Source organism: Pimephales promelas, chromosome 5 (assembly GCF_988280905.1).
Source record: "Pimephales promelas chromosome 5, fPimPro1.hap1.1, whole genome shotgun sequence".
NCBI classification, from domain to species: domain Eukaryota; kingdom Metazoa; phylum Chordata; class Actinopteri; order Cypriniformes; family Leuciscidae; genus Pimephales; species Pimephales promelas.
This window is the reverse complement of record NC_142773.1, coordinates 33,072,867-33,097,222: the sequence shown is the minus strand read 5'-3', so window position 1 is coordinate 33,097,222 and position 24,356 is coordinate 33,072,867. Positions and strand designations below refer to the sequence as shown.

Here is a 24,356-nt window from a genome sequence, read left to right as displayed (position 1 = left end):
ACGAGGGGTGTCTGTTTTATCTGTTTTTGTGACTAACGTTTCATTAGTATAACCATGGAGTATAAAATTCAATATAAATTCTCTGTATTGCATTGGACTCTACGATCGGCAGAAGTTATCGAGCATCCTTAATCCTTCACCGGAAATAACGCCGTGCATAGAGCCCATATCTGGGAAACATTTTCTCACAAACGACGGATAATTCTGTCAAAGGCGGGGAAAAAGTTAAGGGCATTTTTTGTTTATTTATTGCTTTATAAAGAAATGTGTTATTGTTTTGGGTTGCTACCTAATGTTCAGTGTAAAATCTTGAAAATCCTAAAGCAAAATTAGTTGAGAAACACGGATTTAAAGTGTTACATAAAATTAAAGAGAGACCAATATTGAATGAAGACTTTATATGATTTGTTGTAACTGTGCTATAGGGAATGAAATCACTGAATAAATTTTGAATACCTGATAGTTCCTGCCAGCAGTGGGTTGAAAGCGTACAACCAGTCATGCATCTCTTTGTCATTGCCTGCTTGGAGGAGAATGTTGCGATGCTCAGTGCATACTGAAAAAGTGTTTGGAGCCTGGAGACAAAACATCACATGGGTTAACAAAATCAGTTGACAAAAAGCAAGACAGCTTTAGATAGCTGACCACTTCCCTCAGCAATCATGTGTATATTAACATTAGATGAGGAATTAATGGATCTTACCCTCAGCATGGTCTGCTTATCTTCGCTGTATTCCACCTGAGCAGAGGACAGGTTGATGACGGCTCTCTCCACGCAGTCTCTCTCACTGCGGTACAGGTAGACGTAAGGCCGTCGCACCACAATATACCGCTTCACCCAGCCACTGGTATGGGGCTCAAGAAAGTGTAGATAGCCTTTCTTTGACACAATTGGGCTGAAATCATAGGAAAAATTATAATAGATTTATAACAAACTATTTGCAGAGCAATCAATAACATGATACATGATGTTAAAAGTTAAGGAAAGTGAGTTTTTATACTTGCTGTAAATATATTTAATTGTCTTTAGTGCAACTTTAAAAGAACAGTTAGCCCCAAAGTGTATTTTAGTTACATATAAACATATATTTCATTGTACAATTCAACAGTGGTCTTGGACTTTATACTGACACCTAGTGGTGCGGATGCAATGTTATACATAAGCAAACATTTCAGTTATCAGTACCATTTAAAGTGAAATATTCAAATAATATATGTCAAATAAATATTGGTATGGTGAACGGAAACATGGTTTGTGAAACGTTAGTCGTTTGATAACATAGTCAAGCAAAATGCTAATTGTATTAATTACAGTTCTGTGTGCGACAAAAAAAAGTCAAGTTAAATTTCTCAGACTGTTTGGGGTGCTACCTGACACGAATCTCCTGGATGTTCGGGATGAAGGCGCAGCTCCTGTGTTTTCGCTCTATGGGGCTGAAGGGGTCGAGATCAGGGCTAGAGGCACCCGAATTAGCCTCAGCTCCTCTGTAAAATCACACAGAACAAGAAAGTCCTGTTAGAAATAATGTATTTAAGGTGTTTTGAGAGTGAACAGACAGTACAAAATCTGATTCTCAGAGAACTCGTATTAGACATACTGTGATCATATTTCGGGCTGGAACAACGTGTCGAAGTAATCACGTCAATTACACACTGTTTATGTTCATCCCTAATCCCCTGTATTGTTTCGCACAAAACAAAACTCTACAGAAGATGCTTATGGCTAGTGCGGCAGCGCTGCTTGTAACAGTTGAGTTCATACATGTTTTTTTTTTATTTTTTTTATAAGTGTGACAACCCCATTCCACAATCGAACTGACACCTGCACATTTTCAGGACTCACAACCGCATTCTCGACTAATCCGGACTGAATGAACATAACCACACTGGACTAGTTGTCTGACATGTCATATACTGTAATTTGAGAACTACAGTTAACTGTATATTCATGAAGGGTTTAGTTTACTCACAGAGTAACAACATTCCAGCCCTAATCATATTAGAAGGAGACTCTGGGTTTTGTGTTGAAAATACACTGACCTGAGGTCTGGATTGCCATAGTGACTGTCCACCAGTGATGGACAGGTGGATGAGGGAGTCAGAGTGCTCAGAGGTGAAGAAGAACCGTCTCTTAAAAAGGATGCGGACATCTCCGACAGCTAAAAAAAAAAAGAGAGAGAGAGAGCACCACCAAATGATAAAGTGGGTAACACTTGGGTAAGTGTCTCATGCATCATATTCCAGAAAATGCCATGCTTACCCTTAAAGCATCTATTACACTAATCATGCTGCTCTACTCTAAATGAGTAAATGAGAGAAGTGAAGTGAACACAAATTCTCTATAAATGAAAAAAGGACTGCTAAATGAGACTGAGAGAGATGTAGGGAGAAGGAGAGAGAGATCTGGTCTGCACGGGCGAGAGAATGAGGCAAGGTCTGTATGGACACTAGGGCAGTAAATGCTCACCTTGCTCTCACTGAGACTGCTGCTCACCTGGCTGTACTGCCTGTTGAAGGTGTGCATGAGCAGTCGCACACACTGAAGAGAGAAAAAAAACAGGAAAAATAAATATAACAGTAATAAAAACATATCTATACATCCATCCATCCAACCATCTATCCAATTTATTCTCCTCAAATAAATTTATCTGGTTTGTGGGATGATATTTTACTGAAAATAAAAGTAATAATTAGAAAAATTTGTTTGCCGAGTTGTTTTTATGCAAAAACATTATTGCCAAATATTTTATACTTTTGTTTGTTTCAGTCAAACTGGTGCGAATAGGCTATTAGTGTGACATTATGTAGGTGTCTAGCTGCAGACGATCACCTTGGCAGCCAGCTCCCTTTGCCTCTCGTTGGGACTGTCCAGACCCAGACTGACTACCGGGCTGATCAGGGGGCTGGAGGCCTTAGGTGAGTCCATGAGGTCTTTGCCACAGAAAGAGTCCTGTCCCAGCAGCAGAGATGCTTCTAGCTTCTCTCTCAGCAGAAGGTAATGCCTGGTCTTCTCCACCTGTAAACAAACACACACCTCAGAGTCATGCACTTAACTGAAAACAAAAGTCAGATTATAGCCCAGATTAAAAGCCCTATTTATTAAATATAATAAATATATTTAAAGGGTCATTCCACCTCTGGAAAGATGAATGTGTATTTAAAATGGGTAATTCATGTAGAAGAAATGTGAAACTATTTTTGAATTTGGAGCTTTCTAGACTGAGAAAAGCCAGAAAATGTATTTTTGGCTTATGTGGATGAAAGACAACAACTCCCAGAATGCATTTGCTTCGTTGCCCTAGGAGGCCACGCCTACCAGTAACAGCACAGTAGTTAAACAACAAGTCTAGGCTAGTCTAGTGAGTCTCCGTGATGAGTCTGCCCGAAAATGTGTTTCGAGATCGCCCAAAATGTTCGGGATTCGGTCGATTTGTTAAATTTAAACAAAAGCTGTGCATGTAAACAATAAATGGTGACTGCAGAAAGCAAAAGCTGAATCCGGACATCGGATTCAGAAAAAGAGGATTACGGTAACCCCTAAAGTTACTACTCGGCTTTCACCACAGAACAATCTCAGGGGAAAATGAGAGAGTATTGCACGACCATTCAATAGTATAACTGGGTTTCTAACAATGGAAAGCTTAATGAAAATGGGTGGAGTGTCCCTTTAAATACTTAAAAGAATTTATTGTACCTCTTGTAGGAGACTAAGTTTTTCCAGCTCCCACTGGTGGTCCAGGATGAGGCTATCACTGCGGGGCCTCCAACCCGCAAGGTTCTCCTCTCCACGCACATACGCCACTGAGGTGTCCAGCACCCGTCTGCGCCGCCTTTGCATACCTGCACCATCGTGGTCAAAGTGGAACAACAAAATGAATCAAACAACTGGGTTAAATCTACAAATATATGAGAATAACCTAATATAACCAAATAACCTAATATAATAATTAGGTCATTTGTCTGAATTTGTACACGATAACTTACCAGGACTTCCAATGTCAGCCAAATGGCAGAGGCTTAATTCATACACTCCAGTCACACGGTTACTGAGACACAAAACACCACCGTAGTGTTTAACAAAACATTTAATTTCCAATTAAAGCTTCGAAATGGTCAATTGGTTGATTTAAGACCTGTTTATTTGACTGCAGAAAGAGGCAAGCAAACTTTCCTCACCTCTCAGACGGCCTAAAGGCACCAGTGCTGAAGAGGTTTCGAATGGAGCGAGACGCAGGAAGTTTAGCGTCTCTGGAGTAAAACACCATGCAAAAATCCTTTGTGATGACAGTGGGCTGAGTGCAGTTCTCCATCTAAAATTATAGCAAAAACTATTATAGCAAACAGGCACACGTTTGAATTTACTATTAAAATGAAAAAAAGCTATACTTGTGATTGTGTTTATATTAGTTTTGATGAGTTCCAAATTATCCCACATTGTTTGTCTTAATTTGATAACTTTATTGTGGAAAAAGAGTTTCTCACCTCAAGATAGGCAGAGAGGGTGATGTAAATTTTCTCTCCATATGGAGTGACACGGTTCAGCAGAAGGGAGTTGTGCATGGAGCTATCCCATGCTACCTCAAAGCGATAAAATGTCCTGAAAAGTAAGAAACAGCTTAGTGAATTAAATCAGTGCTTACATTTTTTCCTTATTTGAACAATTTTGAAGGGTTACAATAAAAACAACAACTGTACTTTATACTGAAGGGTAAAAAAGCATACCTATGGTCAATTCCCAATGACACTCTGACAGGAAACATTACATTAAAATGTTAGTGAATTACAATTTTGTTATAAATGAATTTATATATATATACATATATATAATCATTACATTAAAATATAAAAGAATATAATTAATTTAATGTTATGAGGTTTTAGTGTTGTTAACACTTAAATTAGTTATTTAAAAAGTATTTTGATTAGGGATGAGTCACGATCTTCGAATGGTCGAATAGTCGAAATGGGTTCGAACTTCGATCATAAAAAAGCTTTTTCGAATATCGTTATATTTTCGTGCTATAATTCCAATGTGTATTTAACATAATTGACGCAGCGCCTACTGTCACAGATCGCGGAGCAAGGTATTTTCCTGTTAGGGACACAAGGTGTCACTAACATGCATGAAACCCACTACTGGGCGATCTAGGATACCAGCTTTTTGAACATAGTCTAAACAAACAACAGAAGAAGAGCACTGTCGTGAATGCACTGAATCGGGAATCGGGAGAAATGCCTACTGAACCACCGGCGGCTAAAAATCCACAAAATGACGCCCTCTCTGCTGCAGCGATTGCGGTCTTGTTTGGCGAGGATAACATCGAGCAGACAGCAACAGCGACAACCAAACTCTTGCAATACTGCCAAGATACAGTATATGCCCACCAATGAACGCTGATGGAAGGCCAACGCGAAGAAATATCCCCACCTGGCAAAGTTAGCAATCTCCTACTTGAGTGTGCCTGCGACATCTGTGCCATCCGAGCGGGTGTTCTCCGCGGTTGGACTAATCGTCAACAGGTTGCGCTCGCGTCTCCTTCCAGAACATGTTGACGTGCTAATTTTTCTGAACAAGAATATGACATAAGCGTTATCCTATGAATTGTTTATCTTCATCGAAACGAATTTGTTTAAAAAGTCGGCTGTTGCCGGTTACAAGGCAGGTTCGCATAAAAACATTATTGCATGATATTATTTTTTGATCTAGCGAGCATCTGGTTTGTCGACGCAAAATCGTTTTTTGTGCTTTTAGTTTTTTCTTCTTCCAATTATTCTTCTGTGTTAAAAAAATGACGAAAACATGTCACTTGTTCAATTAATAAATCGCTAAAGATGGAATTAGCCTCCCTTTCTGTTATTGTGTGAGTGCGTTTTTTTTTTTTTCTCCGATTTTCGAACGATAGTCGACTTTTGCTCCTCGATTTTCGAATGCCATTTTTGGCAGAAATTCACATCCCTAATTTTGATATTGCTAACATTGCTAAATATTATTTAGAGGTACTGGATCTCACTTTACATATCAGTGGTATACCTGTCATCATAAGATGGTCGTATGTAGCTTGAAGACAGGATGTTGAGGGACAGGATGTTGGGGTCAATGATAGTCTCATCTGCCTCGGGTGTGTTACGGATGCGCCCTAAAAAAAGAACAGATGTGATGCTGAGTCATCTGAAACTCTGCCTGAACATTCGCCATAATAACATCTTCACTTGTCCTCAATGCAAGCTGGCGTTTAATGCGATGGAAGCCAGAAATTCTTATTAATTATTTTTTTAAGAGATAAAAAGCATTTTCTAACCTATGACGAGCTCTTTAACCTCCTTCCACTCAAAATCATTGCCGGTTTCCTGGGCAATAGTGACTGTAATTCTCCTTTGGATGCCCTGTGGAAAATGTGTCAATCGCAAATCTCTCATTTCAATTTCAAACTATACAATTGTTCAAACCTTTCAGGTCTGTAAGATTTTTTTTCTTTGGACTGAAACTAATACAAGGATTCAGCAAGGATGTACAGTATTCAGGATGTATTTCTATTTTAAATAAATTTAAATAATTCAGAATCTTGAAACAAGTGCATCACCATTTCCACATAAATATTTAAGCTGCACTAAAATTGATAATGTTTTTAACATTGATAATATTAAATATTATCCAAAACGGCATATTAGAATGATTTCAGAAGGATCATGTGACACTGAAGAAAATTCAGCTTTAGCATCACATGAATAAATATCTTCATATATACAGTATATATTCAGTAAATTGTAATACTATTACAATATTACTGCTGTTTTTATTCATTTTGGTCAAATAAATGCAGCTTTGATGAAGTTATTTTACTGAGTTGTTACGGACAGAAAGATGAATTCATGTTTACCTGGTGCAACAGGAATGTACCATGGCAGGGCATTCCACCCCTGTGATCAACAACAGCTGGGATATAGCTAAAAAAATACACAAACAGGTACAAGGGTTACATTACATATGAATAACCTCCCATACATACAGACTTCAATGAGTAACTTACTAAGCACTGATATCCTACAAGTCATGAGTTTATCATATACTCACTCCCCGTTGGCCTCCAGCTCACAGATCTCAAAGAATGCCATAAGGTCATATTTGCAGTGACAGGGGCCAGCCGTGGAGCGTGTGAGTGTGCTCAGTTTTGTGGCAGGCACTGTGGGGAGACAGAGGCAGACTTCAGACACAGACGACCACAAGAATTGGTCAAGAAATTAGTCAAAATATCAACTCACCTGGCTTTGACAGAGGCATGACCCTAGGGAACTGCCTTCTTGTTGGACGTAATGAACTGTAAGGAGGGAAGCTTTTAGTTGACATTTTAGGTGACTAAAAATAAATAAATAATAATAATCTAAAAAAAAAAATTTTCACCTTATCAAGTCCTTACAGAGAGGAGGGAAGGGCTGTTTCTGGAAGTGGCCAAATACCTCAAAAACGATAGGCTGACCCTTGATGTATTCCACAAAAGACTTGGTGACCTCTACGGTTATCTGCAATAGTAGCAAATCACACATAAATCATTTATGTTTGATTAATTTCTTAAATCTGAAATATGGCTGAATTACTTGATGGCACAAAGGTTGTGATTACATTTTGTACATGGTAGAATCCCAGAGGAGGCCCTCGGCCGGTATTCTTTAATGGCTCAGTGGAAAATGCCTCGTCATGCCTATGAATAAAGCTGGAAAAAGACAGGGTGGCTGAGACAAGATTGCATCAGATGTCTTGCAATTTTCTTGGATCAGTGTCTGCAGAAGCGTCAATCCCATTCAAACTGAGAGGGAACGTTATTTTTGAGTGGCAACTTTCAAAAAAAACAAATTTAAAAATTAAGCAGCATGTTCATTTATTTAATTTATTTTTTTAAAAGCCTTTGTCTAAAACACTGTGGCATAAACATGCATAATCTGCATAAGTGGTTGCCTTTCTAACCATAAAATCAGTCAGCTACAACAATGTGCAGCACAGTTTTATTATGGAAAGCCCTGATAAATCTTATGAATGTACACAAATTACTTGGAATACAAGTACTCACTTGAACTGGCAGAAGATATCTGCATACTCAGCAGAGATGCTGGAGGCCTGAAGCACTGTGACCCTAAAGGTGAAGTTGCTGCCGATTTTTAAGTGCTGAAATGATTTTTCCTGAGCCACATCAAGAGGACATTCCAGAAAGCCCTTCAGAGGACTGTTAGGAACATCAGGAGAGGCTAGATGAAGCAATGCATGAGAAAACAGATCAGATTAGAATACAAACACTTCTCGCTGACTCTTATTTTGTGCAAGTCACTATTTACACACAATATGCCACTAGTTTAGCAGTGAAATATCACAGCATGATTATTGGGCATTTTATTTCATGTTGAGGCATGCATAAATGAATCATAATACATTGTGCAAAATTGATATCAATCTCTAATCAATAAATTAATTTTTTTTTTTCCTTATTACCTGCACAGGTGTTGTTGTTGACCTCATCAGCACTGATCTCTGAGTTTTGTCCTTCTCCTTCTACGATGCGCAGCTCCTCTTGAGATGTGTTTGTCCCAGCGGTGCAAGTTTCTGTTTGGAACTGAGCAGAGAGAAAAGGTTGATGGTTTTACTCTTGATGGTGTCTCACCTTTTATGAAAACAATTTAATGCCTGAAAGTCCAAAGCCTTACTCAAATATTGAGATAATAATTGTGAGCATGAACAGTTACATAAAATGTGTGACACAACCAACCTTCTCAAATTGTTGATCCTCAAATGAAATCTTAGCAGTTCCTGATTGTCTCACACCGGAGCCATAATCAGGAGCTTCTTCGTCAGCTGTGGCAAGAAATAAAAGATTATGGCTGAACATTTAATCTGTACAGGGGGCTCGCTAGTAGGGACTGAGTAAAGGGGGCCCAGAGCTTGGAGGGCTGATCTGTATAGACGCTTTCAGCAGTGACAACATAAACAAACGGTACTGCGCATGTGCATTAATCTGGCCCAAACTTAACTTCCGGCAGACTTGCGTGCGGAGACAATCCATAACAAGTAAATAATCTAGTAGCTGGTATTTCTTGCCAGTCAAAGAAAATAAATGTTACCTGGCCAAACTGAAATGTGACACTGCCAGACCCGTTGAACAAAATTGGAGACAAGATGTTCTACCGACGTGTCTGAGTTACCGCAGTGTTAAAAAAACTGTGGCGAGCGCGACGGCGGGGTTTGATAAGGTTAACATAGCTCTCCTTATTAGCTAGGCTTCTTACATGCTTGCTAACCTTTTTTTAAGGTGGGTCTCCACATTGACAGCATGTTGGATGGATCTGTGCAGCGCTGTTTATGATACTAACCATTCAATACACAGACTGGTCCGCTGTCAATGTGTTTGCGAGAGAGAGAGAGAGAGCGAGCGTGCGAATATGCGCTGCACGCAACTTTGCAGTCAATTACAACTTTTCCCATCTTAAATTGTTAAAAACACGGAAATCAATATGTGGCGGTCAGCGCTGATAATGTGGTGGACTGCCACAAATAAATACGGGAAACACTGTACCGGTTATCACTCAGATAAACATAGGCTATTTTAATACCGCCGTCTCCCTCATAGGAAACCTTGACATTTTTATTTTTAAAAATTGCGTTTGCTCCCTAGGTCAGGTTGCACCCCACAGCTCAACAACCTGCTCATCACCTTAACTTTCACTGCATTTGTAGTCAATGCCATATTATCCAGTAAACGCTAATAAACGAACAGAACGGAAGTTAACTTTGGGCCAGCTCATCACCATGGCAACGCGTCTGATGAAAGCGTCTATACAGGGACCAGAAAACTTAGCGATGCCATGCAATGAGTCTGTACATGATTGTATTTTAGCAACATTTTAATTTTTTTTCATATTTTGTATATAATGTTGGTAAGATGCAAAACATATCTAAACTTAATTAGGACCAGAGGCAACAAATTATGAGAAACAAAACAAAAAAACAAAACAATATCCTGTATTCATAAAACACAAGGAAATATCCAGTGAAATAAGAAAACAAAATCGGTCTGAATACTGAGCCTTGTTGTACTACTTTACAAAAAAAAAAAAAATTTAAATTAAAAATTTTTGTTTAAATTAAAATTTAAAAATGGAATCTGATCAAAATAGATTTGTCAAAGGATCATGAAGATGATCTTACCTGATATGGCTTGTACTGCTACTCGGAGGAACCCCTTGACCTCGCCTTTCTCACTTACAATGGCCACACGGTGCACTAATGGCACAGGGTACAGCAGATTACTCAGATACACAAATGCCCTATGAGAGAAATAGTAGAGGATGATGGGAAAAAGGAGGAGAGGAGAAGAAAGAAGAGGGTTTTGAGACAGTTGATGGGGTGAAAAGAAAAAAGTAAGAGGGTTAAAATGAATGGAAAAAGAAGATGGGAAAAAATGTCACTGAAGATCAACTCAGCCACACTGCCACTAGACAACACAACATCAGACACAAAAAAAGCAACCAAACAAGAAGCTGCTCCAGCGAAAGCTAAAAAGTGCCCTGTCGGTCTGTGGTTCATATGTGAATACTTTATTATAGCCCCTATTCTCATAAAATGATACAGAAAGGGGGGATAGCAAGGGTCTCTGTGGGGGTTGGTGAAGTGTTTCAAGAACATGCATATAGAGGAGAACTGCACCACAAGCTAGTTTACACTATAACTTTTGACTGATTGATTGTCTAAATTGTCAAGTCGTACTCACAGGTGAAGATTAACATTGTCACACATCTAGATTTTACTGATGTTTCAGTAACTGATTGAAGGATTAACTATAATTCAATGACACGATTATGTGTCTATGAAATCCCTGACATTGTATGCGGTCACGTTTGGTGTCGGATTGGCCAACAAATTCAATAATTCACTTCAGATCTGCCCTCTTGATCCTAATGTATCGCTGGACGAAGCTTGACAGGCAGGGGTCAAGAGTCGCAGGAGGCGTGGCCAGAGGGGAGGAGCTTACAACTAGATTGGTGAGGCGCAAATATAGCATGCTCAGATAAAGAAAATGTTTAGTGAGAAAATAAACTCCAAATTTGGCTTGTTGGGCCAAATGCAAACTGGAAAGCAAAAAACTGAAATGACATTAACATACATGAATTTGATCGCCATCAACTTAAAAGAGAAATCAAACGCAACCCACGTCACAAATCTTGCATGTTGCATGTGTGCAAGGAAGTGAGAGTGTGAGAGCCAATCCAAAACCCTGATACAAATTTTTAGCTCTGGCATGCCTGATTGAAACTGCTGTAGTCGAAACCAGCTCTTTCATCTTGAGCTCTTCAGAAATAACAATCTGCTGATTTATATCGATCACAGAAGCAATGACGAGAATGCCAATTTCATTTCAGAAAAGAGCGGACAAAAATGTATCACGCTGCCATTCAGTGGAGTATCTTTCAAAACAAGGTGGAATTGATGTGATTGCCATTTAAAATACTTGCATATTTATTAAGTACTGTTACTTCGAACGCGAAAAAGTTGCCCCTTGTAACGATAAACATCCATTAGGGATCTGTCACCAGTAGTCTACTGCGATTTTCACAGAAAGTATCTTCACTTTGCTATTCCTTTTGTTCGGTTTCCTCTCATTCAGTTACTGAACACTTCAAATCCCATTGAAATGGCCTATTCAACACTGTATGTCACAATATTAGAATATCAATGCATATTGTCCAAGACATGTATAAAACTTCCTTTAGATCAGGCCAACAGTTTTACACTTTCAAACTCAAATCATGTAATCTAGTGATCTGTGAATTGTTATTGATTTCTACTATTTTTATTAATAAATGTAAATTGTTGACATAATGTCTTCGTTATTTAATCAATCTTGGCAATAGATATTGTGAACCTTGCTGGTGCTGTTCATGTGTTTGATGCCCTGGTAGGAAATTCTTGTAACAGACCCTGTTTTCTGTGTCTCAGTGTGAAAGAGCTAGTTTCCTCTGACAGCATGCTCCTGAAACCTCACCAACCTTCCCACTAAACTGAACAGAGGCCAGCGGTCGTAAAAGGGGTCCTGGCCATCGCTGACACCTGGGCAGTGCTCCCCCACACCATCCTCCTCCTCCTCCTCTCTCCCAAGCTCTGAGCCAGGGTCCTCCAAAAAGATCTCATCATCCAGGTCCTCCAACTCCTCATCCTCCACCTCGACTTTCCCATAATGCCGCTCATCGGCAAGCTCGGTTATGTCAGAGTCGGGGTCGGAGAGGGTGGGGGAGAGGGTAAGGTCACTCATGCGCTCGCTCATGCACGTGTTGAGAATAGGAGTGCTGGTGCAGCCGGAGACACGGGAACTGGGTTAGTACAACACACGTGCACACACTTGCTCACATGTAAGGCATTATTGTATGCCAGCATAAACCCAGCCATGAGTCTCCAAATCTGTGTTCGGCTAATGATCTAGTGTGTTTGGTAAGGAGTGTTCAAGCTTAGGTGTAGCATATGGATTGATTGAATTTTGAAAAATCAGTGCAAAGTTGCTCAATGAACGAAGCCTGCAAATAGCTTGCCATTCCACTCAAAGGGGAAGGAATAATGCAAATCATAGGCAGGTTCCAGTCTTGTACAGTGGAAAAACCAACATCCACTCGACACTTTAGAGTTGCACGGCAATCTCTATTGTGCTCGACTTATTGATTACTTACCGACCAACCAGTCGGAACCATGGAAAGCGGTCATAGAAAGGGTCACCACCGGACATCATGTGATCACAGTCCTCAACTGTCGTACTGGGTACCTCTGCTGCCCGGTCGTACATTTCTCTCATCAAATCCAGTCTTTGTCTGCAGGGACAATAGTAAAGCATCAGCTTCAGAAAAAGAAAAAAATCTAAATTAGCTTTAGCCTGTTAGCTTTGAGATCATCAACATACTAATCTACCCCGGCCCTAAAAGGTGAAATTAACTTTTAATAGCTATAAGAATGTAAAATGTACAATATTTATCTTCTAGGAGAACAGCAAAAATGTTGATGACACATTCTGCACATGGTGTATCTGTCGCAATTATGTTCTGTCTTGTCTGCACCTGTGTCTAGTTAGTGCTCTCGTTTACTAACAAAAAACTACCAAAAATAGATTTTTAATAGGACAATACATTTTTAATGCATACACAGATGATATATAATTTAATCAGATAAGTATTTAACAAGGGTTGTTAAACTCATAAAGGCACAAGGAATTGTCTATACATAGTGAATTGTCTATATACACATGAACAGTCTGAACTACATTCAATTGATATCAATTAAGAATTTTTTTCACGTTACATGTAAAAAGTAGCTCAGTCATTACTGGAAAAAAGCGACGTACCATTTTGAAAATAGATGAGCTACGTAGTTAGTAGCAGCGTTGCTGCTTTTAATTGGTCATTTACTCCCGATCAATAACTACAGGGCAAGACTTCACTCTTATGACCATATTATGTATATTTGATCTCACTGGACCTGAGTTTGTCCAGGGTCCAGTAGTGTGTGGCACCATTTTTCTGGTCCTGGACCTCTACTGCAACAATGGTGCGAGGGAACAGCCTTTTCTCCCTGTCTTTGGCTATGCTGGGGGGCAGGAGGTCAGAGGGCAGCGGGGAGTACAGTGTGTCCGTTAACAGCACAAACTGAAACTGAACCTGCAAAGAAAAAAAGAAAAGAAAAAAAATTTAAAGTTGGACTGTAACTTATCTAAAAAAACAACAACAACAATTAAATTAAATACAATGATTTCATACAATGATAATCAGGCTGACCTAAAATGATTTCAATGTACCTTTTTTTTCAGCTCCACACTAATAGCATTAGCCTCCTTGAGGAAAATTGCGTTTCCCCAGAGCAGGTCTCTGAGAGAGGTGAACTGATAGAATCGCCATTTCCGGAAAGCCCAGAGAGCCAGTTCTGTCTCCCGCTTTGTCCACGGCACTACAGGATCAAAATATGAAACCGTTTAGAAATGAGATGTCCCAGAAACATCTAAACTTAAAAAAAAAAAATCTGTGATCTTATTATTGTATTTTATATATATTAATCAGATAATACCTATGTTATTCAAACTGTTTTACCCACCTTCATCTTCTGGTTCCTCCTCTTCCTCAGTGGTTTCTGGGTAATATCTGGAGTTAACCTGTCTCTGAAGAGCTTCCAGCTTACTCTCATAGTCCTAAACAAAAATGAATGTTACATATGTTTAAATTGCCAGCTTCTTCAGGTTGTAACTTCTTATAGAGTAATTAAGTTCTAAAATGGCTTACCAATCTCTGTTGTTCCAGAAGATTGCTTGCTTCTTCTCTCTCCTTGCGATACTGATCCTCCAGCTCCTGTAACCTGTAAATTATGTAAGCATCAGAATATAGCCACAAAACCTAGATATTGTACCTGGAACTATTCATAGTTTGGTTGGTTTGCTAGTTTTATCTGGTGTTTTAAGATGGGCTGTTTGTGCCATTTGAAGTGATTGTCATGGATGATAAAAATGCATGCTGTTATAGAACCACAAAAGTGTGACAGAAGTGCTACCTTTGCTCCATCTCTTGTTTCATATCAATGCCTTGTTTATCCAATAGCTCTCTCTGGGCAAAGGCCCAGTCCACCGGCTCCACAGGTGTGTCTGCACATGGGGTCCTCTCCCTCTCTTGCCGTGCTTGCTCTGGGTCATTGAAACGGAACACGTGGCTCTTGCCCATAATGATACGGTTACCTAAGATTATAGACGGAGTCACAATCTGGGTCTTACAGGCACCAAAAAAGTGTGGTTCATCAGACTGAATCTGTGTTTAGCCTGAAAACTGAAGAGCTACCTGATCTGAGAATAGTGGGCTCTGTCACTCTCTTGCCGTTAACATAAGTCTCTGTTCCCTCACAGGGCTCCAGGACCACCGTACCCTCTCCCGAGGCATTTGTACTACTTGTAAAGATACAATGTTCGTCTTGAATGAAATGGCCACTCAGGACAATGTCCTGACGACTGCTGGCATCCTCGCGGCCAACCCTGCAGAGGAAAATACGGAGGCCATTTGTCAGAATAAAGGGGAAAAGATACAGATAGAGAAATGCCATGGGAAAATACTAAATAGATATTGGAAAAATCAGATATTGATTAATACTCATTAAAATTCTATTATAATGATCATTTAATATCAATAAATATGATTTTTTTTGATACACTAGTAGTTAATGATTAACTGAACATATATAGTACAGGAATATTAGCCATGATTGAGTAGTTAAGCATGAACACACAAGAAATATCTTTAATAGTACTGTATTACTAGCAACTTAGCCATAATTACTGGCTTATTCTGGTGAATAAACTAAAATATCACTCAAAGAGTGTCATACAAATCAATAAATACGTTTCACATTAGAACAGGGGGTCAAATTGTCTTTATTACTCAATTCAAACAATTAATTACTCAAAAGTATAAAACTAACACTAATTAAATATAATCATTAATATTGTTCAGTTCACTTAATAGATGGTAATTCACAGAAATATAATATTATGTGAATCACTTTCTACACAAAGGGTGGTTTGCACCAATAAGGATTAAGCTTAAATTCAAGGTTTATCTAATAATTATGTGCACCAAACTATAAAACTTGTTTAAAAATAAGCAGGTTTACATTTAAACCATCATTTTTATCCTGGATTTAATTTAGGGTACAATGGGGCTAAAGGCACACCTCAACAAAAATGTGCTTTTTACTACTCCCCATAGTGTGTGATTGCAGAAAAAAATTATAAATGTTTTTAATAAACATTGATGGAGCAATGGATTTTGGGTAAAAAAATAAATCATAAACGTTGTTTTGTTTAAAAATCGTATAAATATATGAGGCGGCAAGGGTTTTTTTGTCCACAGAGACCCCTCAAAGGTCCATGGGTGAATATCTTGGTTGTAAATAAACAACATCCTTACTTGGTGATTCCATCTTTAATGTAGTATAGTAAGCACTCAGACATCAGTGGATCTTCATTGAGGTTGACCAGGTGTGGAGTCTGAAAAATAAAGAAGTGCTAGTTGAAGGAAATGACTTGACTAGATCCTTTTAGAATACACTAAACAATCCTCTAACCTTCTTTGGTGAAAAGACTCCAACAGTTCCTCCATCTTCCCTCATCGCCACACCCATTTCAGCTAAAAGTGCCTCCCTAATGACAATAGATGTTTTTTTTACAAATGAACTTGAATAATTTCATACACATTTCAAGATAAAAGCCTTCCCAGGGATCTCCAACCTTTCCATTCTAATCCCCTCTGTGCGGCGAAGCTTCTCTTCCCAAGTTTCATTGAGTTCTGCGATTATCTTCTCAGTTTCCTAGTAGGAAAAGAGATCGACATTTAAAAGATCAGCAATTAATTTATCAAACCATTCATCCAGTCATCCCACCATCCTCTCACCCACCTTCAGCCTCTCAATGGCTTCCTCGCTTCCCGGGCTGAACATGATCCGGTCATGCAGACTGCTGATGGAGCCAGCTCGGCTGGACAGGGCAGAGAGAGAGGGGGAGGGGCTCATCCCTGTCATGGCATTGGTCACTGTGGAGAAATCACCCCTTTGATTGATAGCCTGGATGCTATTGATATTAGTCTTGTAACTGGACAAGTCTGGGCAATAAGTGGGAATGACAGGTTGGAGAGTCAAGGGAGAAAATTGAGGTAAGAGAAAAAGGAAAACCATGGAAACAAAAAAGAAGGGGAAGGAGGAAGAGTAGAAAGTGTCAAACATAAAGGTCAACAACAAATTAAAAGAGGTTATAAAGCTGCAGGGCGCGAGGCAGACGGCATCAATTTGGGGACTTCAGACACTGTTGTGTGTGAGTGTGTGTGTGTGTGTGTGTGTTTTAAGTAAATCAGAAGATCAAAAACATGATTACTAATGGATTTTTCCCTCATGCCTCAAATTCATCAGACCATGCTTGAGATAATGAGCATGGAGATGAACTGAACACTCAATGTAATATTGATCTGTGACTGCACAGAACTACATGCCTATGCTTTTCATAGAGGCAAATTTCAAGCAAACCTCTAGAGCACCCCTGGACCATCAGAGCAGCAATGTACAATTATGTCAGAATGAAACGTTTTATTTAAACTGAATAGATAAAAATCACACAGCATAGACTTTGGTGGTCCAGAGATTCCTGCTTTGGTTATCACAGGGGTTGGCAACATCACGAATGGTCAGTGTTGGCAGACACATGAAAAGGACAGAGGATTTATGATTGTTATATGATTGTAATATTATTTGGTAGTTTATTATTAAGTCAAAGTCCAAAATGAACACCCGTCAAGAAGCAAATATGGGTAAATAATAGTCTTTGGAAAGTAAATGTATGATATGAATCTTAATAGCAAAACAAAATAATTTTGAAATATGTAAATAATACACTCACTAACAATTCAGATTAAAGGCATGCTAATTTCCCATAAACCTCGATAATTCCATAAATTGTTTTGAAATATAAATTGCTCATATTAAAGGTTCACTCAAAAATAAAAATGCAGTCATTGTTTACTCATCTTCGTGTCACTCCAAACCTGTATGACTGTCTTATCTTCTATGGAGCACAAAGGGAGACTGAAGAATGTTGGCAACCAATCAACATTGGACCCCTTTGTTTTCCATTGGAAAAAAATACATCTTTTATGTTCAGCAGAAGAAATGAAGCCATAGAGGTTTGGAATGACATGAGGGCGATCAAATAATGACAGAATTCTTTTTTCTTCTTTTTTTTTTTTTTGGTGAAATCTTAAATAGCGATCTCTTTAAGCCATCAAAGCAAAAATGTAGGAAAAATCATAATGTATTAGACAAATCAAAAACTGACCTGTGCAACCTTAATAAATGTATATGTCCTATGAGTTGCACAGTCCAGTTCACAGTGCTGCATGGGTGACAAACTTTGGCACTGCTTTGTTTATTTTTGCGCTCAAAAAATATAGCTTAATAATAGAAATATATATAGCTTTATAGAATACAATTAACTTAAAGGGTTAGTTCACTCAAAAATGAAAATTCTGTCAGTATTTACTTACCCTCATGTTGTTCCAAACCTCTATATGTTTATTTGTTCTGCTGAACACAAAGGAAGATATTTGGAATCAAACAGATCTCAATACCCGTTGACTACCATAGTATGTATTTTTCCTACTATGGTAGTCAATGGGGAATGAGATCTGTTTGATTAAAACATTCTTCCAAATATCTTCCTTTGTGTTCAGCAGAACAAATAAACACACAGAGGTTTGGAACAACATGAGGGTGAGTAAATACTGACAGAATTTTCATTTTTGGGTGAGCTAACCCTTTAAGGAAAAAAAAAAGTTGCCGACCCCTGGGTTATTGTAAGCTGTGAAGCATTTAGAGTGCCAAAATACACACATTTGAGAGCAGACATCCCAGGAGCTTGTGCCCGATATGCTGAGAGAAACAGAGAGAGAAGACAAATCCTTCAGACACATTCCTAGAGCTGTCTGACCCTCAGGTTTCTGATTATGTAAATGTAGAGAATATTTGCTTTTCTAGGTTCATTGTCTTGGCAGCATTTGCACTTCAAATTCAATTTTAAGAAGAATGAAATGTTGTAACTCCTCTGTTTAAAATATATCACAGGTGACTCACTCTCAATGATGTCTCCAAGACCCTGAGCATAAAGCAGATCCTTCAGACGAGCCACCTCTTCCTTCAACTCACGCACCAGGCGGTTGTTGGGGTCTTCGTTGATGACGGCGTTGCAACGGATCTGCTTGGCTCGGTCAGCATATCTGTGACAGTGATATTGCGATTAACTATCCAAAGACAGCATCAGAATGTCCTAAATAGCCCAGTATTTCAGAATCAACATAAACTGGTAGTAATAACAACTGAGACCGGCCCGGAAGAAAGCTTTTAAGCCCAAAAAATAAAATAACTTTAAAAAAAATGTGTTATTCAAATCCTGTATTATTATTTTTATTCAATGAAACAGAAAAGAAGAAATGTAGCATGTCCAAACTCATTTTTCCTATACAATGAAAGTTAACGTGAACACCATTATCCACATAACCAAGACTTGCACACTGAATCCAAAGTTTTCTGTAATGATTTGTTTGAAATATGTTGAGTCATTTTCAAAGCTTGACAGATTCTGGTCACCATTTACTTTCATTAAATGGACAAAAGAGCACCATTAACATTCAGCTAAACTTCTCCTTCCACGAACAAAAGTCATATGAGTTTAGAACATGAGCGTAATGATCATTGTTTTCCATAAAGTGCATTTCTTGTAACATGACGAAAAAGTGTGTAGAATTTTGTGACACAATTAATCTAATATTAAGTAATGTCTTTATGGCATCATGTTGTTCTTACCTGAGTGTGCTGAGTGTCTCATCATAGTTAATATCAGCAGGGCTTAGAGCTGCTACCATGGCAGTGCGAGAGTTACCTCCTGATAAATGAAAAACATTGTACCTTCAGGAAAGTTTTTATAGTTTTGGACCATACCACAGTTAAATTGACCATGTTGACGGCAATATTAAATGCTTTAATTGATGGAGAGCAATGATTATTGTTAAAAAGGTGTGTGCAAGGGGCATGAAGCTTCATACCAAGGTTTTCCCTCAGTAGCCATGTCAGAACTGAATCTCTGTATGGAATAAAGCTCTCAACTTTCTTCTTTTTCTTGTTCTGTACGGAGAACAGAAGCCATGTCAATTGTCAAAGCTACAGCCATAATGCTTGATTATTACAGAAATATTCAACTGATCCTCACCTTGTTTGGTGCAGAGTCCTACAAAAGAAAAGAAAACATTTTTAAAATTACTTTACTTTTCTTTCAACAACATTCCTATTTAAATTAAAAGAATTCTTACTATCTCGGCCAACGCAGAGATAACTTTGCCCAGTGTTGTTAAAGATTTGTTGATATTGGCTCCTTCCTAGAAATGGGACAAAGCATTCACATTTAATGGATGCACTCATCTGAAATGACACATTTCATGAAACTCTGTTGAACTTAAAGTGACTCACCTTAAGTCTCGTGCCTTTAGCTCCAGTAGAATCCGCCCGCTCACTCCCTGCCAAGTCTACCAAGCTGATTTTGCTGACCTGTTTGAGTACAAAAATGTTGTGTCTCAGAACAGTAAAGCGCTCTAATGCACATACCAGCAAGTTCAGCAACTGTCAAACTGCCAACATCCATCAGAGATGTTCGAACTGCAGGGAGTCCACTCACCTACCTTTGCATTCTAGTCTATTTCTGAACAGGCAGTCGCACATTCTCATATACAGTATAACAATGCTAAACACAGCTATACATGGAGGCCTGGTGGTAAAGGCTGAAGGAGAGGTACCTTTTCAGACGTGTTTTCTGAATCACTATCATGTCGTTTCTGCGTGAAGATGATGTTGAATACAGCATGGGAGCGGCTGCTGGTCTCATTCATGTTGGTGGCCGCCACAGTCCTGCGAATGAACAGCATGGTAAGCAAAAGTGATGCAGTGGTGAACAAATCTTTTTCCGAGTCAATTTGTTCATTTTGTTCGTTGAATCAACCAAATGACTCGAAAAAAGATTATTTCATTTTGATGAACGAGTTTGAACAGGAGAGTCACAATCCCGCATCACAGAACAGAGCAAGGCGAGCATTTGAGCTTATAAAACTTAAACTTTGTTATTTTTATTTTTTAAATGACCGATCGTTTCACTTGATAAGACCCTTATTCATCGTCTGGTGTCGTTTAAAGCCCTTTGAAGCTGCACTGAAACTCTCATTTGGACCTTGAACCGTTTGGTTCCCAATGAAGTCCATTATATGGAGAAAATCCTGGAATGTTTTCATCAAAAACCTTAATTTCTTTTCGACTGAAGAAAGAATGACATGGATATCTTGTGAACTACTAAAAAGTGAATTACTCCTTTAAATTTGTGTCACCTGGCCTTGTTTCCAGAGTCCATCAGGTCTTGAATGTCATTGTAGGAAGTAACAGCCAGTTTAGATAGGTCCTCCACATACGGACCCATCAGAGGATGCTCTCGCACACGCAGGTTCCCTTTGTTCTTTGGGTTCAGAAGGTCCCGCACACGCTCACAGTAGATCTCCATGTAACTGACCTGAAAAAAAAAAACAGAACAATTTTCCCTTGCTCTACAGATTCTGTGAAAATTGCAATTTATGATGAAGGTGTTGCTCTTACCTCAACTGAGTATGACATGCTGTTGTCATTATTGTTATTGAACTTGGTAAACAGGTCCTCACATAGCTGTCACAGAGAGATTAAGCATTGAGAAGGTTTTTCCACAAACGTGGAAGCATCTATTTGCTACAATATCAAAGACAGTGATGAAGTCAATAACACATGGTATTATAGTATACTACCAATGGGATGATGCCTTCTTGGTCTTTCTCTTGCTTGCCCATCATGGTATATGACTTTCCGGCCCCAGTTTGCCCATAGGCAAAGATACAGACGTTATATCCCTCGAAGGCATGCAGAAGCATTTCCTCCCCTATGTCTTTATAAACCTGCCTTTGGCATGCAAAGTTCACATCTTCTGGCTGTTGAAGACATAAACACACACTCAGCTTAAATGTCTCAAGGACAGCCATCATGATCATAGTAGAATTAAAAATAGCAGCAGTGAGTTGCATAAGAGGCAGATTCACCAGTTACCATGTGTCAAGAAACTCACCGTTGTGTGCGACCAATAGGAATAGTCAAAGTTGAAGCTCTTGTTCTCCTTTGGCTGTTTTGGATTTATAATTGCTAGAAAGCAAAAAGAATGTGTCTATAAGAATAAATCTACAATCAATTGGACAAAACAACAAACTACCATACATTAAACTATTTCCCCATTTTCATTTAATTTCTTTCATGATCAGACCTGAAATGCCAAAAGATGGTGCTTAAAACCTTATAATGAGGATAGAAGAATGTCATTATTCTTGTAAATATATTACACTACTGTCCAAATTTTTTTGTAAGGAATTATTTTAATTCAGCAGGGCCACATTAAATTGATCAAAAGTGACCTTGAATAAATTTTATGTTTCAAAATATTTATGTTAAATGCTGTTCCTTTAAACTTTTTATGCATAAAAGAATTCTGAAAAAAAAAAAACACTTTACACTAAAATATTAAACTGTTTTTAACACTGAAAATAATAATAAATGTTTCTTGAGCAGCAAATCAGCATATTAGAATGATTTCTGACAGATCATGTGACACTTAATACTTGAGTAATGATGCTGAAAATTCAGCTTTGACATCACAGGAATCAATTATTTTTATTTAAATAGAAAAACTGTTATTTTAAGTTGTAATAACATTTCACAATATTACTATTTTTACTGTATTTTTGATCAAATAAATGCAGCCTTGGTGAGACTTCATTGCTAAATATTAAAAATTATATGAAAAAATTACCAACCCCAAACTTTTGAACAGTAAAGTACACTCCAAATAAATAAATAATTTATATTTAACTATAATTATACATGAAATGCCATTTAATATAAATTAAGACCAGACTGTCTGATTATTTATCCACATAAGCCATGTCCAAAAATGACAAAAAAATATTAAAAATCATTCAATATCTCAATGTACTCATCAAAACGGCATACTGGTAATATACCCTAGGGTATATGCATAATGTAGGCATGTTTCAAGACAGATGAGACTAAGGAAGCGTGAATCATGCCATCCCTTGGGTTCTGGGACTGAGGTCATGAACCTCGCTGCATCCTCTCACTAGCACAAAGCCATGCAGTGTGTCTGACCTCACACTCTGCATCAGCTGACTCTGTTTTCCCACTCATGCTGCAGACAGAACAATAGGACGCTTTACAGTTTTTGGAGCTACTCTAGAAACGCGGGCTGGAAATGCCACAGATTGGCCTGAAATGGGGAATGTTTCTGAACATGTACAGATGTACGGACCATCAAAATAAAGCATTGCAACCATGTTTTTTACTGTCCATGAAACAGTATTTTCCATTCAAAATATTAAATTTTTTATCATTATGGCACTATTATCTTGCTGTTTTGTGTTTCTCTAGCATCATAGTATTAAATAATAAGTGTTATTGTGCCACTCTCCACATCAAACTATATGAGATGAACCAGTCTCCATCTCTAAGTGAAAATGTGATTTTGCTCCTCATATTTTTGTTTTCATGGATTACTGCAAGAATATTACATATAAATTACTAAAATTCGATACTAAAAAAAAAATGAAACCTAAAAAAATGAAACCTTTTCCCTATGAAACAAATAGTAAGTCAACAAATCTAGTCAGGTGGTGACAGCACACCCAATCAATTAAAGCTAACCTTTACCAAAAGCATGACACCTTTGACATTTTAAAAACCCGTAAGCCTAGAGATGCAATGTTTTCTCTCATGGGGGTGCTGATGAGAGACCATCAGAATAAATATTTCAGTATGATCATAAATTATTACTACAGCATAGTGGGCACACTGGCATGTAACTCTTATAGTTCAAATGATCATTGATAGCAAGTGAAAACAGATGTGTTGAAAGAGCACTCACTGGTGGTGTTGCCTGACATCTGGATGATACACTTGCTATCTTTTCCAATCTCTCGTGAATTGAAGGGTCGGACCCTCACAGCTACTTTCACCGAGGCACACGCCATGGTGTCTGAGTGCTGGGGCTTTGCTACTGCACAGGATCTGATTGGACGAAGCCCTGCCAGGAATCAGAGGCCACCTGCCACCTGTAGAGAGAAACACTGACATGCTATGTGTTGCAATCTTTTTTGTTTCATTATTAAAAAAGGGGTATGAGCATTTATATTTGTTATATATGTGAAACTTACTTCACTGTAGAATAAAGAGTAATACAGTATAAATGCAAAACGAGGCAAGAAAGGCTTACACTTTAGATTTAGTACCTCAGCAATTCACTTAGAAATAATAAATAAATAATTAAGGAAAAATCTCATGAATCTGTTCAGGAGATTGTATTGGCTAAGTTACACTATAGATAATCTAATTTAGGTAATGGAGCTCTCTGAGATCCAGAGACCATGACTCATCAGGACTATCACATTCAGCAGATTACTGTACACTTGATATGGCTATGTGAATTTATAAAACTAGCTGTATAGCAAAACAGGCTTACAAACAGGTATGGGCACATAAAATAACCAACAGCCTGTTCACAACATATGTTAACCAACACGCTGTAAACTCTGGGTTAGTGACATTTCATTTTAACACCTCTTAATATAACTGCCCAAACCATGGATATCTTAATCCATTAAAAGGGGTAAAGGGGGAAAAATTAGACAAAGTTATATTT

General features: G+C 38.3%; 1 protein-coding gene across 9 annotated transcripts in view; it reads right to left on the bottom strand.

The window, feature by feature from the left end:
- kif1ab (kinesin family member 1Ab) overlaps positions 1–24,356 on the bottom strand; it is a 30,075-nt gene that overhangs the window by 3,940 nt on the left and 1,779 nt on the right. The window contains exons 2-48 of one of the 9 annotated variants that reach the window (XM_039677163.2): positions 23,583–23,769; positions 21,720–21,793; positions 21,406–21,585; positions 21,224–21,289; positions 20,962–21,140; positions 20,380–20,491; positions 20,057–20,134; positions 19,900–19,965; positions 19,800–19,817; positions 19,636–19,714; positions 19,397–19,475; positions 18,668–18,810; positions 18,428–18,466; positions 16,448–16,650; positions 16,281–16,360; positions 16,118–16,193; positions 15,961–16,040; positions 14,839–15,029; positions 14,558–14,738; positions 14,293–14,365; positions 14,108–14,201; positions 13,815–13,963; positions 13,499–13,677; positions 12,700–12,837; positions 12,028–12,324; positions 10,190–10,308; positions 8,754–8,839; positions 8,480–8,600; positions 8,064–8,238; positions 7,619–7,709; positions 7,400–7,518; positions 7,261–7,316; positions 7,073–7,181; positions 6,879–6,945; positions 6,300–6,384; positions 6,032–6,137; positions 4,723–4,746; positions 4,483–4,597; positions 4,177–4,310; positions 3,985–4,046; positions 3,695–3,840; positions 2,831–3,016; positions 2,468–2,539; positions 2,041–2,159; positions 1,372–1,485; positions 704–896; positions 457–575 (exon numbers count right to left, since the gene is read on the bottom strand). In XM_039677163.2, the coding sequence (XP_039533097.2) occupies positions 457–575; positions 704–896; positions 1,372–1,485; positions 2,041–2,159; positions 2,468–2,539; positions 2,831–3,016; positions 3,695–3,840; positions 3,985–4,046; positions 4,177–4,310; positions 4,483–4,597; positions 4,723–4,746; positions 6,032–6,137; positions 6,300–6,384; positions 6,879–6,945; positions 7,073–7,181; positions 7,261–7,316; positions 7,400–7,518; positions 7,619–7,709; positions 8,064–8,238; positions 8,480–8,600; positions 8,754–8,839; positions 10,190–10,308; positions 12,028–12,324; positions 12,700–12,837; positions 13,499–13,677; positions 13,815–13,963; positions 14,108–14,201; positions 14,293–14,365; positions 14,558–14,738; positions 14,839–15,029; positions 15,961–16,040; positions 16,118–16,193; positions 16,281–16,360; positions 16,448–16,650; positions 18,428–18,466; positions 18,668–18,810; positions 19,397–19,475; positions 19,636–19,714; positions 19,800–19,817; positions 19,900–19,965; positions 20,057–20,134; positions 20,380–20,491; positions 20,962–21,140; positions 21,224–21,289; positions 21,406–21,585; positions 21,720–21,793; positions 23,583–23,688 (5,378 nt within the window). In that variant the 5' untranslated portion in view covers positions 23,689–23,769. The remainder of the gene's footprint in view (positions 1–456; positions 576–703; positions 897–1,371; positions 1,486–2,040; positions 2,160–2,467; positions 2,540–2,830; positions 3,017–3,694; positions 3,841–3,984; positions 4,047–4,176; positions 4,311–4,482; positions 4,598–4,722; positions 4,747–6,031; positions 6,138–6,299; positions 6,385–6,878; positions 6,946–7,072; positions 7,182–7,260; positions 7,317–7,399; positions 7,519–7,618; positions 7,710–8,063; positions 8,239–8,479; positions 8,601–8,753; positions 8,840–10,189; positions 10,309–12,027; positions 12,325–12,699; positions 12,838–13,498; positions 13,678–13,814; positions 13,964–14,107; positions 14,202–14,292; positions 14,366–14,557; positions 14,739–14,838; positions 15,030–15,960; positions 16,041–16,117; positions 16,194–16,280; positions 16,361–16,447; positions 16,651–18,427; positions 18,467–18,667; positions 18,811–19,396; positions 19,476–19,635; positions 19,715–19,799; positions 19,818–19,899; positions 19,966–20,056; positions 20,135–20,379; positions 20,492–20,961; positions 21,141–21,223; positions 21,290–21,405; positions 21,586–21,719; positions 21,794–23,582; positions 23,770–24,356) is intronic. The other 8 variants (XM_089131334.1, XM_039677172.2, XM_039677166.2 and 5 more) reach the window with 8 other exon arrangements.